Source organism: Rhipicephalus microplus, chromosome 4 (assembly GCF_043290135.1).
Source record: "Rhipicephalus microplus isolate Deutch F79 chromosome 4, USDA_Rmic, whole genome shotgun sequence".
Taxonomy (NCBI): domain Eukaryota; kingdom Metazoa; phylum Arthropoda; class Arachnida; order Ixodida; family Ixodidae; genus Rhipicephalus; species Rhipicephalus microplus.
Genome location: NC_134703.1, coordinates 211,484,513 through 211,501,415, shown reverse-complemented (window position 1 = coordinate 211,501,415; position 16,903 = coordinate 211,484,513). Strand labels below are relative to the sequence as shown.

Genomic DNA, 16,903 nt, shown 5'->3' with positions numbered 1-16,903 from the left:
TGAAGAAAATCCATGCCCAAAATTAACTCTTTACAGCAGTCTGGCAACATGACGAAAGTGGCCACGAAGCGAGAATCCCCGATGCAAGGTCGAGTGGTGCATTTACCCGTGGGAGTCATCAGCTGACCACTAGCACTCCTTATGTGCGGCCCTGTTCATGGTGTTTTGACCTTTCTAAGGCGGTCGGCGAGCTCTTGTCGCATGATTGAGAAGTCGGCGCCAGTGTCGACCAGTGCTGTAACGTGGTGTCTGTCAATGAGAACGCTAATATCGGCATATACAACTTCATCGGCATTAGTATTCGTCGTCATTGTCGTCATATCTTCTTGCGATGATAGGGGAAACTTTTTGGTGTCTCGACGATTGGCAACCTTGCCCCCGGAGGTCGCAGCTGTTAGTTTCCCAAGAGAGGGCTAGGCGAACGGCCTCTGGTGACATCTGCGTAGCTCTGAGGAAAGTCACGGGGATGCGCAGGTGATGGATATCACCAACTACGCGGTGGAGTCGCTTGGATAGGCGACAGCTGATCGGCATCGTGGGCACGACGGTCTTCAGAGCAAAAAGAAGCGGGACGAGCAAAGTTCCCGAACCTGGAATCGCCATGACGGTAATAGCGGGCCATGTGACTGGGTTCTCCGCAGCGGAAGCAAATAGGTCGACGGTCGGCCATGCGCCATAAGTCTATTCGGCGAATTGGTGGTCGTCTTGTAGAATCCCGTTGCCACCAAGGTACGGCAGCAGGTCGTGGCTGGATAGGTGTCGCCATAAATGACGGTGAAAGACGACGGACCACATCAGCGTAGCTCGCTGGATGTGGCTCAGCACTTGGCGTGGGTGGTGTAACGGCTTGCCTCAACTCCTGGCGGACGATTTCGGCAACAGATGCGACAGGCAGTTGGGTAAGGGTAACGCAGAGGGTCCGAAGTTCCTCATGCAAAATTTTCCTAATCATTTGTCACAGGGAACTTTCGCATATGACAGTGTTCTGAGCTGCAGCACTTACTGGCCTGTGGTTCGGCAGGTGGTCAAAGTGTCGGCATCGTTGTTGCAGTGCGCGCTCGATGACAGTCGCCTCTCTTATGAATTCATCTACTGTTGTAGGTGGATTTCGTACGAGGCCCGCAAACACTGGTTCTTTAACACCCTGCAATAGGTGACGCACCTTCTTCGCCTCGGGCATGTCAGGGTGAGCTTGTCCGAACAGACGGATCATACCCTCTGCGAAAATGGCGGCTGTTTCGTTGGGGTTTTGCACGCGGGCCTCAATCAGTTGCTGTGCGCAATCCCGTCGGTCCGAGTTAAAAAATGTAGCGAGGAGCTTTCGACGGAAATCTTCCCAAGATTGGAATGTAGTCTCGGGGTTCTCGTACCACGTGCGAGCGTCATCTTCCAGTGCGAAATATGCACGACTAAGTTTGTGCTGTTTGCTCCTGTGGTTGGATACAGCGACCCGTTCGAACTGTTCGAGCCAGTCCTCGACATCCTCGAACTCTTCCCCATAGAAAACTTCAGGAACGCGAGGATGTTCAAGAGTCACCTGCGAGGGAAGAGTGGGCTGCGATAGAAGGCTAACCGTGGATGTCGTAGGAACTGCCATGCTAGAAAAAGGCGGAACAGGTGCGGACACCGGACTTGGGCCTAGTAGACGCCGACTAAATCAGTGCACCGGAGTCATGATGAGGGGCTGAGTCTCTGGACTAGGTGAACGGGTTCGAGGAAGACTGTCCTGCATCAGGTTGCAGGCTCCAGCACCTCCACCAGTGTCACGACGTCAGAACAGAGGTCTTGCCGCAGAGATGGAGAGACCAGAAGCAGGTAGGTCTCTTTAATAGAACGCACAAGCGAGTTTTTCTTTTTCCTCAATTTCATAGTCCTTCATGGCACATGCAGAACTGCCGTCTACGTTCTTGAGCAAGCATGTGACAGTAGGTTTACGTTCATGTTATTTCCGTGCTCGCTCTGTATATATTCATCATTTTGTGTGAAAATAAAATATCAGTTGAAAGTAGCGCTCTGCCTGTGTCAGTACTCTTCTACGACCTTGTGCTCATGGTTACTTAGAATTCATGGATGCAAACCAACTAGCCCACCAACGTGTTTTACCAAGTGTTCCATTTCAATCCGTGAGTACAGTACTTGAACACTCACATGCTGTCCAATCTTCTTTAGCCAACTGATGTGTAAATGAAATGATTGAGACGTTACATAAAGCTATGAACCCTCTCCCTTTCCCCCCCCCCTTTTACAGCAGAACTCCCTTCCTGGCACGACTGCTGGTAATAACAAAGTTGTGGAATGGCGTTCTCAGCTCTTGCGGTACTGTTTCTTCTGACAAATGATGACCAGGCTTTCCTTTATATACACACATGCACTTTAGATACGAAATCGATGTACGAAGAATATTGTCACATTAAAGTGACGGTGCTTTTCCCCACGTGCAGACAAGGTGACCTCTAAATAAATAAATTTTATTTAGGATAACTTGTGCCCGTAAAAGAACTGCTGTCAAAAAGAAAATATTCAGGGAAACAATATGTGCAACTGAACATTAGTGGAAAGAGTGCTTGTTATTTTGCCAATGCAGTCTTTCTTTATTTTTATTATAACAGTCATGGCTGACTCGCTCAGCGACACCGCAAGGTGCACATGAAACATTTCGTTCCACTGTTTACGACAGACATGCCACGAACGAGCGATGGAGCAACATGCCAACGACATGAGAACAGATCTCCTCAATGAAACAGACACTAACGTAAATGCACGTGGCACGTGGGAGAGCATTGTCCTGATGCTACAGTGAATGCAATACAAACAAAATGTAAAACTTGCAAGAAAAAACAATTAGGAAAAGTAAACACACCATGAAACGCAGTACGAGAGTTTAACACTTAAAACCTGGGGCGTACTCAGCGTCGTTGAAATTGCATAATCCTATCAGGAACAACTTTGTGGGTGAGTGGCCCAAGGTCTGGTGTGACCTTGTCAAGGCCAAAATATTGATGGTGAAGCTTCTTGCTGCGACAGAAACTCAGTGTTCGCACCATTACGACACCAAGTGTGAAGTCCAGGACCCGCTGTTGGAAGTTGTAATGTTTGGCATCTGTGTGTTGCTGCCTCTTGATGAGTGTTCAGGCAAGCTGGTGGGCCTCCTTGTCATGTTGTCGAAAGCTGGCAACATATTGGTTGATGTTCTCATCGTTGACTTGTGGCAGCATGGCATTTAGCATAGGGGTGGCTTCAAAGTTTGAAAGGGGTCATATGCGTTTTCTAGTGCCATATTATACGCAAAGGTAATGTGAGGGAGAACTTTGTCCCACATCTTGTGCTTGACATTCATGTACATAGCGAGCATGTTGGTCAGCGTGTTGAATTGCTTCATAAAGCCATTCGTTTGGGCATGGTAGGTGGTAGTATGTTAATGACACGTGTGGCTAAAATGCAGCATCTGTTGCGTGAGCTTCACAGTGAATGCTGTTCCCCTGTCACTAACGAGGACTTGGGGCACACCATGCCAGAGAACAATGTTCCTCACAAACTCTTGGGATCTCTGGGGCACTTCCTGATGGTAGCGCCTTTGTTTCGGTGTAGCGTGTCAGGTAGTCTGTCGCCACTGCTATTGACTTTTTTCCTTAAGACGACGCCAGAAATGGGTTAGGCAGGTCTATTCCGATTTCTTTGAAGTGTTTTGTTGGAGGGTCAATAGGCTGCACAAGTACAACAGGTGGGGTCTTGAGGCGCTGACAGTCATGGTAGATCCTGACGTAGTGGGCAACATCAACATTGAGATGTGGCCGGTAGTAATTTTTTTTGGATCATTAGTAAAGTACAAGCGAACCCAAGATGACAGGCGGCAAGCTGGTCATGAGACACCTGCAAAATCTGTTGCCCTGAACTGTCTGGAACAACTAGAACATATGTCGACTTGTTTGGTGTGAATTTCTTCCCGAGTAGACACAGCTGGCACGTTTGTACTTCCTGTCAATAACGCAGCATAGGTTCGACCTGTTGCTTGTCTACAAAATTACTAGCACTTATTGGCTCAGGGGAAGATGAGTCGATGAGGTTTCGGTATGTGTGAGAATGCTTTATTCCTCAATTATAGACCACTGTGACGCCAAACTCTTATAGCAGTAAGCTGCAATGGGCCAAGCGACCAGACAGCTCCTTGAGGTTGGCGAGCAAACACAAAGCATGGTGCTCTGACAACTTAGAACGGCTTGCCATACAAGTGGGGTCGAAATTTTGGGGCCGCTCAGACGATGGCAAGGTGCTCCTTTTCGGTTGTAGAGTAACTGCATTTTACCTTCTGAATAGACTTGCTGACATATGGGATGACCCATTCGATGCCATCTTTCTTGCTTGAACTAGCACAGTGCCTAGCACTACGCCACTTGCGTTCGTGTGCACCTCTGCACTCTTATCGAAATAACCAAGTGCTGGTGGCAATCGTCTGTCATAAGAAGTCTTCGTGGCACTTCTCCCACTCAGTGGCTTTGAGTGAAGGTTCTTACAAAACGCCTCTAGTAGGCGCAAGGACCCATGAACCAGTGGACCGCCTCAGAGGAATGTGAAAACTTTCCGATGGCGGCTGTTCTCTGTGGGTCAGGGGTCGCATAAAAAATTGCATGTTTCTGAAATCTTTTTTCTTGTCTTTTTTTTTTCAGAACTTGACTTTTATGTGTGTTACATTGTGCAAAAGCTTGAAACTTTTGAGCAAACTAATATATTGCAATGAAACTTCCTGGGCTCCTTTATGAGTCATTAACATGTATAATGAACTGGAACAATTCAGAATTGTGAATTCTATTTAAATGCAACCGAATTTTGTAGCTTTGGAATGTATTTTTCTAGTATTGATAAGACAAATATCCTCGTTCGTTGCGAGGCCTCTGCATACAAACACAGGGCATCCAAGCCATTTTCTTTTCGTGTGGTCGAATTTTTTTTTTTTCATGTGGTCCATTTTCTTTTCATGTGGTGACTGCTGGTGCGAGAGGCTTATTTAGTTGATATTGGCGACTAAATTTTAGTTAGTTTAACTTTTCTTCATAACAAGCTTGAAGGGTCTTGTAAAACTGCCCCTCTCAAAGTGGACTCTAAGCAATAAACTTGAGATTAAAATTTCCAAAGTTTTTTTAAAAAGGTGGTGACATACCTTAAAAGACTGTTTTCCAAGAGAAGGCAGAAAGTTTGGGGAAGAAAATGAGATTAAAAAGTTTGCAGCCAGCACAGCTTTAGCTTAGTTGGCAGAACACACTGTGGGCATAGTTAGACTGATGGCGATGATGGTACCAGCGCAGAGGTCCCCCCACCAGTGCTGCAACATGGTTACCGAGCAGGCGGACGTGGAGATGAAGAATGTGGATAGCCCCGCTGTGGCCGAACAGGATGCGGTGAAAGCAGACCCGGACACATTGACCATAGAAGGTGAGCAGGGATGTCGGCTTGTGGCCACTGCTTTAGTCATCCTACAGGCTTGTCAGGCGATTGGTGTACATCTACCTCCACGTCGGTGTAGAGCCAGGGGGAGAGCTCGTGGGCTACGACGTGGTGTGCCCAGAAGCATGCTGACCGGCTTTGCACGAGTGAGTGTTGTGCTTGTTTAAATAACCGAAGATGCATCCTCCCTCGAGCCGCTTTCAGGGTCTCAATTTCAAAGGTAATACATTGCTTTTGTTCTGAGAGTAATTGCGATTAATTTTGGTTATGTCTGTTGATCATGACACTTTAGAGCATCACTATGGCGGCACGTGTTGAGCGCTTTATTGTCAGTGGAATCGCGCCACATGGCATGTACAGACAAACGATTATCTGGGCCACCGAACGTAATGATGTCACTGCTGTCTTTCAAGAAAAGAGGGAATGGGCTACCAGCTGTCACTGTGCACAACACATTTATTGCACAGCCGTGCACACATCCCAAATTGGCGACCATCAGTGTGATCGCCGACATTATATATCTGAAAACTTTACTACTAATCATGCTGTATATTGTTGCTACGGTCCTGAGAAATGATAAACATCCCAAAGCAAGTTCATGAGAATGTCTGATAATTCCCACCAATGTCTTCCATTAAGCCATAAAGCAACAAAATTCCAATAAAGGGAGGTTTAAGGCAGAGACCTTCCCAGTGCTATTGAGCACATCCTTAATCAAAGTTTTTAAAGCCCTTGATTTGGAAGAGTTACGCGATGGACAGAACAAGTGGTGCTCAAAGAGGACACGCACACCAGTGCACCACAAGTTTCACCGTGTATCGCTACTTAAGAAGCAGCATGGATACACAGGGACAAAGAAGAGACAGATGCTTTCTCACAATTAGTTCCAGTTACCAAAACTCGGACTTCCTAACAGAACTGCGCATGGTACATAAAAAAATCAGCATGCTATGTGGCACACATGAAATGGCTTAACATTCACGACGTAGCAGACAATAGTGATGTCTCTGTCTGAAATGGAAGCGCAACATTGAATTACACAGTCTTTATGCTGAGAAATGAAAAACACTTCCACGGTTTTGCTGAATGTTTTGTTATAGTGCTTATGAAAAGCGTTATCAACACTGGGGCTGCGTTCGTTGCAGTGAAGGTCGAGGTGTTTGTTCAGAAACCAATACTTGCCATGTGCTTCCTTTATCTGGTACGGTATTCACGCACCTGCTTGTCTAACCTACATACACGTCATGGGTATCCTATCTTATTGTCGCATTCCACATACTATGGCACAGCCCCTTTTGTCACTTTCATATTCTCACTTTACTCTGGAGAACACGCTGCCAGTTTTGTTTCTTGCCAAATATACTACCTTTACGTCATAAATGCTTGAAAAGCCCATGCGCGTATAGAATTGCACTTTTTAAAATGAAATAATTTGACTTGCTGATTCGTTGCCTAGTTGACGATTTTTCAGAAGTTTTTCGCACGATGCTCGCAAAACAGGCTGAGGGTACCAAGTATCCTTCAGCCGGCCAATTTAGAACGCAAAACCGTGCTTCACAGAATGCGAACGAGATTTTTGTAAAGCCGACCACAAGCAGGAACCCACAGTGGAATTCTATACAGTCTATTTAAAGGCCAGAAGTATAGCTTTAAAGTGGCTTCTCTGGACATGGCAAATGTGCCCCACAAATGTGACCCGGTTAGAAATACAAGTTGACATTGGGGTACTGCAGCTTATAGTCAACCGAAACCTCTGATGTGAACGTCAGCCCACCGAATCAAACGTATGTAGAACTCTGTTCCTGAAGGAGAACACCTTTGTGACCTCACCATCTGAATATCTTTCTCCAGTTCCTTGTCTACACTGCTAAGAAAGATGGTACAGTTGAACTCCGCTACGACGAACGCGGCTTGAATGAAATTCCCGCTACAACGAAAAATTCACGATACCCCGTCAGCAGTCCATAGGAGTCAATGCATAAATGTTGTCGCCACAACGAACACTTTTTCTTCTATTGTCCCGCTTCAACGAAATTTTACAATGCGATTCCAGGCTCAGACAGTTATTGCTATGCAGTATGAGTATCTCGCTTTTTTTTTCTAGTATCTCACTTTTTTTTTCTCTTACTAAACTTATTTTGTTTGATGCTTTGAATTCTAACATGCCATTCAGTGCTGTTGGGTTATATTCAGTGATGTTTTCTTTTGAATAATGGAAAGTCTTTTCACGATTTTCACGATTTGTGCTTGTTTCTTTAGCTTGTTTTAAATCATTATTTCACGCGTATACTCATCTGATGTTCATCGCCGTTCTATTCCTATTAAAATTATTATTAATATTTTCTCATTCTTATTCCTGTGAGGACTTGTATAATAATTGACATTTAGGTCATGTTATTGTTTATATGGAAAGTGTACCAATTCATGTATGTATTCCCTTTATGCTCCCCAGATACAATGCTCTGTTGGGTCTGTAAGGTATTTTGAATAAATAAAACTCAATTTTTAATATTTCGATGCATTTTCAGAGCCTGAAAATCAGTCAACGTAGTCTAAAACACATGTTGGCACCACCAGAAACCGCCGCCATACCGCCACTGTTCAGCAAACTTGGGCGTCGCCATTGCTCGATAGCAGTGGCATTGAGACTGCCCTGCTGGTTTGCTTGTGAGCCATAGACAATTCGAAGCTTACCCCCGAATGCAGAGATGTTATTGGCTCGCTCCTTCGACTTGACGAGCAAGCCAGCGTGAAGCAAGCAGTGAACTTCAAAACGCTCAGGTCAGCCTTCGCGTTTCGTAGATGCTCAAGCTGTCTTGCTTGGTCAAGTCAAGAACGAGCTTCAAAGCAGGAACACGCTGCTCGCCTGCTAACGAGGTTACTAGTGAAGTTATTCGCGTAAAGCACGTGTTACAGTAAAAAAAGACCATACGTTTTAAAACAACTATAAAAACGAAGTGCCACAAGCATATTTTTGCCATTTTACGGCTAACGAGTAACACGTGGTTCCTGCTGCCACAGGGATGCGCAGTCTTGCTTCTGTAAAGCGTTCATTGCCCACTGCTTTTAGTGGCCACTCAAATGCGGCGCGTTTCTTTACGCTTGCTTGGTTGGAGGCGGAACGTTGGGGTCTTTCTTCGTTATTTATTTATTTTTTTAAATCTAACGCCACGCCGTGTATTTGTGCTCACCTGGCTCACGAGGTAACGCCATTTTCACATTATTCGTCTTTCTGTTCGCCTGTAGACGTGCTTGTAGTGGGCTAGGTCGCAGTTATATATGAAAAAAAAACAAGTTCTGGGAACAAAAGTGATTCGTAGCCTTTTGAAGAGCTTGGTAAACAAGAGGAAAAGCGGGGGTGAGGACACTGGCCTCAGCAGAATTTTGTCTCGCGAGGGGCAGCATTGTCTCGCTGCCTGATGGTGAAGAGAGAGGCACATGATCAAAAAACCTGTGATAAGGGCACCTCTTTTTTTGAGTGCGTAGAATTTTATGTAGAGTTGTGCTGCAAGCAATGCCTTTCTGAGTGAGAAACAGCGCCCTAGACGGGACAAAATGATAGACAAAGCACACAGACACAGCACCGAGTAAATTTTGTCCCGAAAGAGACGGAAAATGTCGTCGTGTTTTAGAAAAACAGAAATAGCCTTGGCGGTTACGGAACACTTCGGCGGCGTCACCACCGGGGCTATTAATACGCACATGATTGTAGTCGACACAATCTGTAAAGCCAGGGAACTCAGCCACTTCACATAGAAAGTGCCGCTGGCTGCGGAAAGCACATCAGCATCGCGTACAGGTGCTTTGCGATCAGTAGCGTAACTTTTCGGACTGCACGGCTCACTGTTGACTACGAAATGCGGACAAGATTCCCGGTGACTGTTTAGAATGTGCCAGCGCAGTAAAACCTGAGAGCCATCAGTAGCTGTAACATTAGAAGCACAGGCCGTCTTCGGTTGTCCCCACTTTCACGGAGCGGCAACATAGCCAGCAGCTGCCGCACGACGTTCTTCGGGAATCTGTACCAAGCGTGGAATTGTTGCTCGACGTACAAGTCCATTGAATTTCCTCGGTCACGTAAAGCGGGTCCAAGAATCTTCGGCAGGCAGTGCGCCTCAGAAAATGCTACACTTATGGCAAGGCAAGCAAACTCAAAAGCGGCCACCCTCCGCGCCACGTCCATTCGAAAGGTGGCCATGTTGAACTAATGCATAAAGTCACTTTCAAGCTAGCCCCGCAGCTGACTTGAAACTTGTCCTGGCTTCGACCGAGCCAAGTCGCCTTCAAGTCGTCCGCAAGTTCGAGAACGATTTATGGCGACCGGCAAGACTCTCTTGAGTCAAGAACGAGTCAAGTACGAGTCAAGTAATATGTTTGCTTTCGGTGGTTAAGCTCAGTCGCTCAGTTCATGGTTTCCTTCACGCAGCTGCTGGGCGCAACTGCGGAACCATGCCTTTTCCGATTCCGATGCTTATCATTATGGTCGCGCTTGGCCAGTGTGGTAACTAAACAGAGCGGCTGTTCGACCACATTATCAGCAAGATTAGCTAGCCACGAGTGAAAGATGATAAGCATTGCATAGAATAATGCAAAAGTCGCCGCTCCGCTTCACGATACCTTGCCTCCATCTCGACATTGTTGGATACCTTTGACGGCGGACAGCTGCTGGTGTTAACGTGTTGATGCAACTGTTTCGTTGGTTCACGAAAGCAGTTGTAGTAGTTGTTACAGCTTGTTTTTCATCATGGCCTCGCTATGCATAGCTGAGAATCGTGCCGTGACGCTGCTGCGAAAAAATAGGAAGCAGCGGACATTTTTTAAATTTTGAGAATAAACGTTTCTTTGTTTTGCTAGCTCAGATCAGCTATATTTTTTTTTATTTCACTACAACGAAATGTTCGCTTCATTGAAATTTATCCGCGCCCCATCAGTTTCGTTGTAGCGAGGTTCGACTGTATCCCAGTTGCACGGCAAACCTAATGACATTTACAATTAATGACATTAAGCAGAGCTAATGTCATTTTATCAGCGTGCTAATGTCATTTTGAAATGACGACCATGACCCGAGACTTCCTGAGCCATGGATTTTGGGAGAAATAAAAATATCCAGAAACTTTCATACAACATGTGTGTATCTACAAAAATAATTTTTATGGGTAAAAAGGGGCTCTTAGAATATAAACGTGATTGTTTTACACAACTAGCTACAGGTGCACAACACACTTGAAAACCAACATGGCTGACGATATGCACGACCGGCATGAGTACAGTCAGCTTAAGCGGGGCGCACAACTGACTTTTCTAATGCAAAGATGACACGGCGGCAGTGATTTCGTGTAGTCACCACTTTGGTAACCGCAACACGTGCAATCGAACGATCAACATCAATGATACAGGCAACGACAACAGAGCAGAAATCAAACATGGTTGGCATCGAGCCATGGTAGTTGAGAGTAGCTTTTTTAGTAACTTTTGCGCATACTGTCATGTCATCAAACCAATAAGTTGAGTTAGTAAAGAACAAGATATTTACAAATGATAAATGTTATGTGTACCTAAAATAACCATCATTCCCTAATAGACCTTGGCATCGAGACTGCTCACTCGATCTAAAATCGAATGGAAATGTGTTTCGGGGACTCATTCGACCGAAAATGTCATTTTCATTAAGCGACATTAGTTTTCACGTGTGATAACAAAGAAATGGCATTCGCTGTAAATGACATTATATTTGCTGTGGTACTCAGTCAGCTTAAGCGGGGCGCACAACTGACTTTTCTAATGCAAAGATGACACGGCGGCAGTGATTTCGTGTAGTCACCACTTTGGTAACCGCAACACGTGCAATCGAACGATCAACATCAATGATACAGGCAACGACAACAGAGCAGAAATCAAACATGGTTGGCATCGAGCCATGGTAGTTGAGAGTAGCTTTTTTAGTAACTTTTGCGCATACTGTCATGTCATCAAGCCAATAAGTTGAGTTAGTAAAGAACAAGATATTTACAAATGATAAATGTTATGTGTACCTAAAATAACCATCATTCCCTAATAGACCTTGGCATCGAGACTGCTCACTCGATCTAAAATCGAATGGAAATGTGTTTCGGGGACCCATTCGACCGAAAATGTCATTTTCATTAAGCGACATTAGTTTTCACGTGTGATAACAAAGAAATGGCATTCGCTGTAAATGACATTATATTTGCTGTGTGACAGGAATACTAGAAAGGAGCCTCCTTAGACCCAATACAGACACATTAATTGAAAGAAAGGGTGTCAAGAAGTGCTAATAAAATAAAAATGAATATATCCTGGTCGAAGTGAGCATCAAACCCAGGCCGTTTGCACACGGCCATGCGTCTGCTTGGAAATAGTGAAAATAGCTTGCTCTGCTTGGAAATGCAGTGAAAATAACGTTCGTGCTATCAAACACGCACATGCTCTATACAGGCTTCACAATATAACATGTAAGATTGCACTAATATTGTGTGGTACAAGCATATATTGCCATCTGGCGTCACAACACATGATTGTTCTAACAACCAAGTTTAAAGTCGGCCACCCACTCAGACATTATGCACGTATTCAGGCCAACTCCGGTGATTTTTCAAAGTCAATGAAATTCACTGGGTACATTCATTTGCACGTTTGTGTCATTCATGCCAAATTGCAGGCTTGAGAGCTTCGCAGATTCTTTCCAAATGAATTGTAAAGCTTGCCTTCAAATGCTCACCTCGCTTGCCAGAATTAATGGCAACGTAGTGAGTTTTGCATGGCGTAACTAATGTGCCACTGCAGCGTCTGCTTGTCTGCTATGGATTGCGTGGGTTTGGCCGGTGCTTCCTTGGTTGAGCATGCGATTTCCTTTTACGTGTTGGAGGGCGTGCGGTTGGTGGTAAGTGGTGTTGTGTTGTGGGCCGCACACGATTTGTCATATATTCACCACAACAGCCTAAACGTTTTAGCCGATAACCGCAGGCACAAACTTGGGCGACATGTACAGGTAGTGCCATCTGAAAAGCAATATGCACAATCAGGCAGGTTTGGACAAAGGATTATGTCACGCGTAAAAGTGCAGGCGGTTGCGTTTAGGTTTCAATATTGCAGTGTTTCACTAATTAAAAGTTTTTTTTTTTTTTTGAATTTGTGGAGCATTTCAGCTATTGGGCATGGGACAAGGGTGTCTAGGGCACATCATCATCATCATCATCATCATCAGCCTGACTACGTCTACTGCAGAACAAGGGCCTCTCCCATGTTCCGCCAGTTAACCCGGTCCTGTGCTTGTTGCTGCCAATTTATACCCAGAAACTTCTTAATCTCATCTGCCCACCTAACCTTCTGTCTCCCCCTAATCCGCTTGCCTTCTCTGGGAATCCAGTTAGTTACCCTTAACGACCAGCGGTTATCCTGTCTACACGCTACATGCCCGGCCCATGTCCATTTCTTCTTCTTGATTTCAGCTTTGATATATTTTTACCCCCGTTTGTTCCCTAATTCACTCTGCTCTCTTCTTGTCTCTTAAGGTTACACCTACCATTTTGCTTTCCATTGCTCGCTGCGTCGTCCTCAATTTAAGCTGAACCCTCTTTGTAAGTCTCCAGGTTTCTGCTATAGCTAAGTACCGGCAAGATACAGCTGTTATATACCTTCCTCTTGAGGGATAGTGGCAATCTACCTGTCATAATTTGAGAGTGCTTGCCAAATGTGCTCCACCCCATTCTTATTCTTCTAGTCAATTCATTATCGTGGTTCGGCTCCGCGGTTATTACCTGCCCTAAGTAGACATAGTCTTTTACAACTTGAAGTGCACTATTACCTATCTCGAAGCGCTGCTCCTTTTCGAGGTTGTTGTACATTACTTTCGTTTTCTGCAGATTAATTTTAAGACCCACCTTTCTCCTCTCCTTGTCTAACTCCGTAATCATGAGTTGCAATTCGTCCCCTGAGTTACTCAGCAATGCAATGTCATCGGCGAAGTGCAGGTTACTAAGGTATTCTCCATTAACTCTTATCCCTAACTGTTCCCATTCTAGGCTTCTGAAAACCTCCTGTAAGCATGCGATAAATAGCATTGGGGAGATTGTGTCCCCCTGCCTTACACCCTTCTTGATTGGTATTCTGTTGCTTTCTTTATGAAGCACTATGGTAGCAGTTGATCCCCTGTAGATTTCTTCCAGAATGTTTATATATACTTCATCTACGCCCTGATTCCGCAGTGTCTTCATGACGGCTGATATTTATACTGAATCAAACGCCTCCTCGTAATCAATGAAGGCTATGCATAGTGGTTGGCTGTATTCTGAGTATTTCTCTAATACCTGATTGATGGTATATATGAATGTGGTCGATTGTTGAGTAGCCTGTTCGTAATCCTGCTTGTTTCTTTGGTTGATTGAACTCCAATGTTTTCTTTACTCTGTTAGCAATTACCTTTGTAAATAGCTTGTATACTACAGAGAGCAAGCTAATCGGCCTGTAATTCTTCAAGTCCTTGTCATCTCCTTTCGTATGTATTAAAGTGATGTTAGCGTTCTTCCAAGACTCTGGTGCTCTTTCCCATCAGGAGACACCTCCTAAACAGTGTGGCTAGTTTTTCTATCACAATCTGTCCTCCATCTTTCACCAGATCTGATGTTACCTGATCCTCACCAGCAGCTTTGCCTCTTTGCATGCTCTCCAAAGCATTTCTGACTTCTTCTATCATTACTGGTGGGGTGTCATCTGGGTTACTGCTAGTTCTTATAGTATTAAAATCGTGGTTGTCCTGGCTACTGTACAGATCTCTGTAAAACTCCTCTGCTATTTTAACTATCCTATTCATATTGGTAGTTATTCTGCCTTTTCTTTGTCCCTTAGTGCATGCATCCGATGTTTGGCTATCCCAAGTTTCCTCTTCACTGCTTTGACGCTTCCTCCGTTTTTCAGAGCGCCGTAGGTGGCCTTAAGACCACGTAGTGGGCGAATTGTAAGTTCGATAGCTGTTCGTTTTTTAGTATTCTTTAACTTGCAAGTCAGCTTTTGAATACAGCAAGTGCGGTACATAATTATGTTCATAAGTCCACTTGATTGCAGTCTTCTGAAGGTTTCTTCACACATTACCTTTACATGAGCTCGTCAGCCCTCTGGAATTATACACACAGCACATATCACGAGGCGTCATTTCATGAGACAAGCTCGGCACCATGTATATTTAGGGTTTTAGTATTAAGGGGGGACACTGGTCTGAAATTTTTTTTTTTTTTTCAGTGTTTCCAGCTGAAATTTTAATACAATATGCATTTTTCACAGCTGAAAACAAATATGCAATTAGTTTTTTACTATCACTTTTAGATTTTTAAATATTGACTGTTACATAAACTTGCATTCTGTCCAGCCTTTTGACATCTTCCTCATAAAATATTGCTACAAATTTGATATGACAGCATTCCATGAAGGCCAGGGAGTGCAACAAAACCATAATTTTATTTTTAGCTTCATTGGTACCAGAGTTATAGCCTTAACAAGTATACTCATTAGAAATCTGAAACTGTTGCTTAAGTTTGTTGCTAATTAAATCACTATTTTAAATAAAAATATTACATTTTTTTGGTTTTCTTGCACTAATCAATGTATAAGCTTTCAAATGCTGCAAAAATTATCAAAATCTGACTGCTACATCAAAAGATAGTGTGGGCAATGGCTTAGGGTGTGATGAAAAATGTTGTTTTGAGAAAACTAGAAAAGAAGTTTAGGAACATGCTGAGCACTTATATTTAACAAGAAAAGGTGTGAATCGGTGCATTAATCATGTTAGAAGCTACCAGGAATGTAGTCATCATCATTCTCCTTGGTGCGCTTTCTTTTCATGGCTTGCTTGAAGTTTTCAGCATGCTCATGCTTCTTCTCCGATGCCACTAGTCGGCGACTGTCCTTTTTTAAGCATCTTTCAGCGGCCACAACACTCTGCTGCAGGTGCAGCTCCTTCAATATGGCGGCATCCATTGCCACATCACGAACTTTCCGGCTGACGGTGGTGAATGACTTTGATGCATTGGCTTTTGCAAGCTAACAACTGCCGCAAATCGGACCAGCTGCTCATAGCCTATTCCTAGAGAGCACGCCGCACAACGGCTTTCACTTGCGAGCAATGCCTTTTTTCATTCATAACGGAGATGATTATACGAGAAAAGCATTGTTCAGCTGCGCTGCTCGACAAGACATGGACCCCGCAAACAGGTTTCACAGCACATACAGGCGCGCAGAGGCCAATGGCGGTCCCCGATTCGTACCATGTGATGAACCAGTCGCAGTGCTCGAAGAACTCACAGAAGAGTGATTCTTTTTGTTATTTCTTGCGCTGCACTAGCGAGAAAAACTGTTGTTATTTGAAGAGTGAGGCTCGACTCTTCTACTCATACGATCAACAATGGCTAGCGGCAGCGCATTATTAGCGGCAAGGTGCTCGAAGAATGCATACTTTCGACCTTTTAACTCTCACTTTGTGCTCTTTAGATGAAGTTTTAAAGCATTTCCAGTTAAGTCTCGACCTGTAATATTTTTTTTCATAACAGTAGAGGTACTAATCTTGTCGAAACAGGCGAAAATAAAAAATCGTTTTTTTGAAAAAAAACTCGCGTTTTTCGACCGGCATTTCTCCTTAAAGCGGCCCAACCAGCCAACGCTCGCTCCGAACTGGTCGTGCCCGAGGATGCTGGCAAAGTCCAGTGCCTTCTGCTGTAGAATTTTTCCCGACAGTGGCACTCTGTTGGCACGCTATTATACTTTAATAGCGTGCCAACAGATACTTAAATACTTTAATAGCGTGCTCAGGACAACTATTCTATTTCTAACAAATACAGCAGGCGAATTCTGTGCTTTGAGAAAGCTAAACTTGTTTTTTTCATGAAAAGAATTAACAAGAAGCACAATCATTTGAACATATTTAGGTGAAAGATGAGGTAATTTGACATTGTTGGAAACGCAATGAAAACAGTGAAAAACCAGCATCATCTCAACGTTTTCCAGCTTGAATTGTGCTTGCTTTCAGTCAGTATTTGATTTATGCGAAAAAGAACACTCGACGTCCACTGAAGTTAGTGAAGCGTACTTGTGGCCTAGCACTTTCAATGCTTAAATTGCATCCAGAATATTTACCGATATCAGCACCACCCGAAACTTTGCACACTTGCTTTAGCACATACAATTCGAGATTCTTTTCAAGGCAGATTTAAGCTTTAAGGCAACCCTGTCAGCCACCGGTCTAATGGGGACGAGGCAAACTTTTCCTGCACATCTGAAAAAAAAAATCGGGTATCCGTAAGCTTTCCCTTTAAGCGTTGAACGCGATAGCGATATTCTGTCCCCGGTGCGTACTTCAACAACTTTGTGCATACTTTTTATTGCGTGATGTTACCTGAGAAGTTTAAATTGTGGATTACTATACAGTGTAAGCGATAAAGTTGAAAGTGGCACGTGT

General features: G+C 44.2%; 1 protein-coding gene across 3 annotated transcripts in view; it reads left to right on the top strand.

Annotated features, from left to right (window-relative positions):
* Rpn3 (regulatory particle non-ATPase 3) overlaps nucleotides 1–16,903 on the top strand; it is a 202,681-nt gene that overhangs the window by 14,594 nt on the left and 171,184 nt on the right. The window contains exons 1-2 of one of the 3 annotated variants that reach the window (XM_075893971.1): nucleotides 1,782–1,815; nucleotides 5,296–5,427. In XM_075893971.1, coding sequence (XP_075750086.1) covers nucleotides 1,797–1,815; nucleotides 5,296–5,427 — 151 coding nt within the window. In that variant the 5' untranslated portion in view covers nucleotides 1,782–1,796. Of the gene's footprint in view, nucleotides 1–1,781; nucleotides 1,816–5,295; nucleotides 5,428–16,903 lie in introns of those variants that run through there. The other 2 variants (XM_075893970.1, XM_075893972.1) reach the window with 2 other exon arrangements.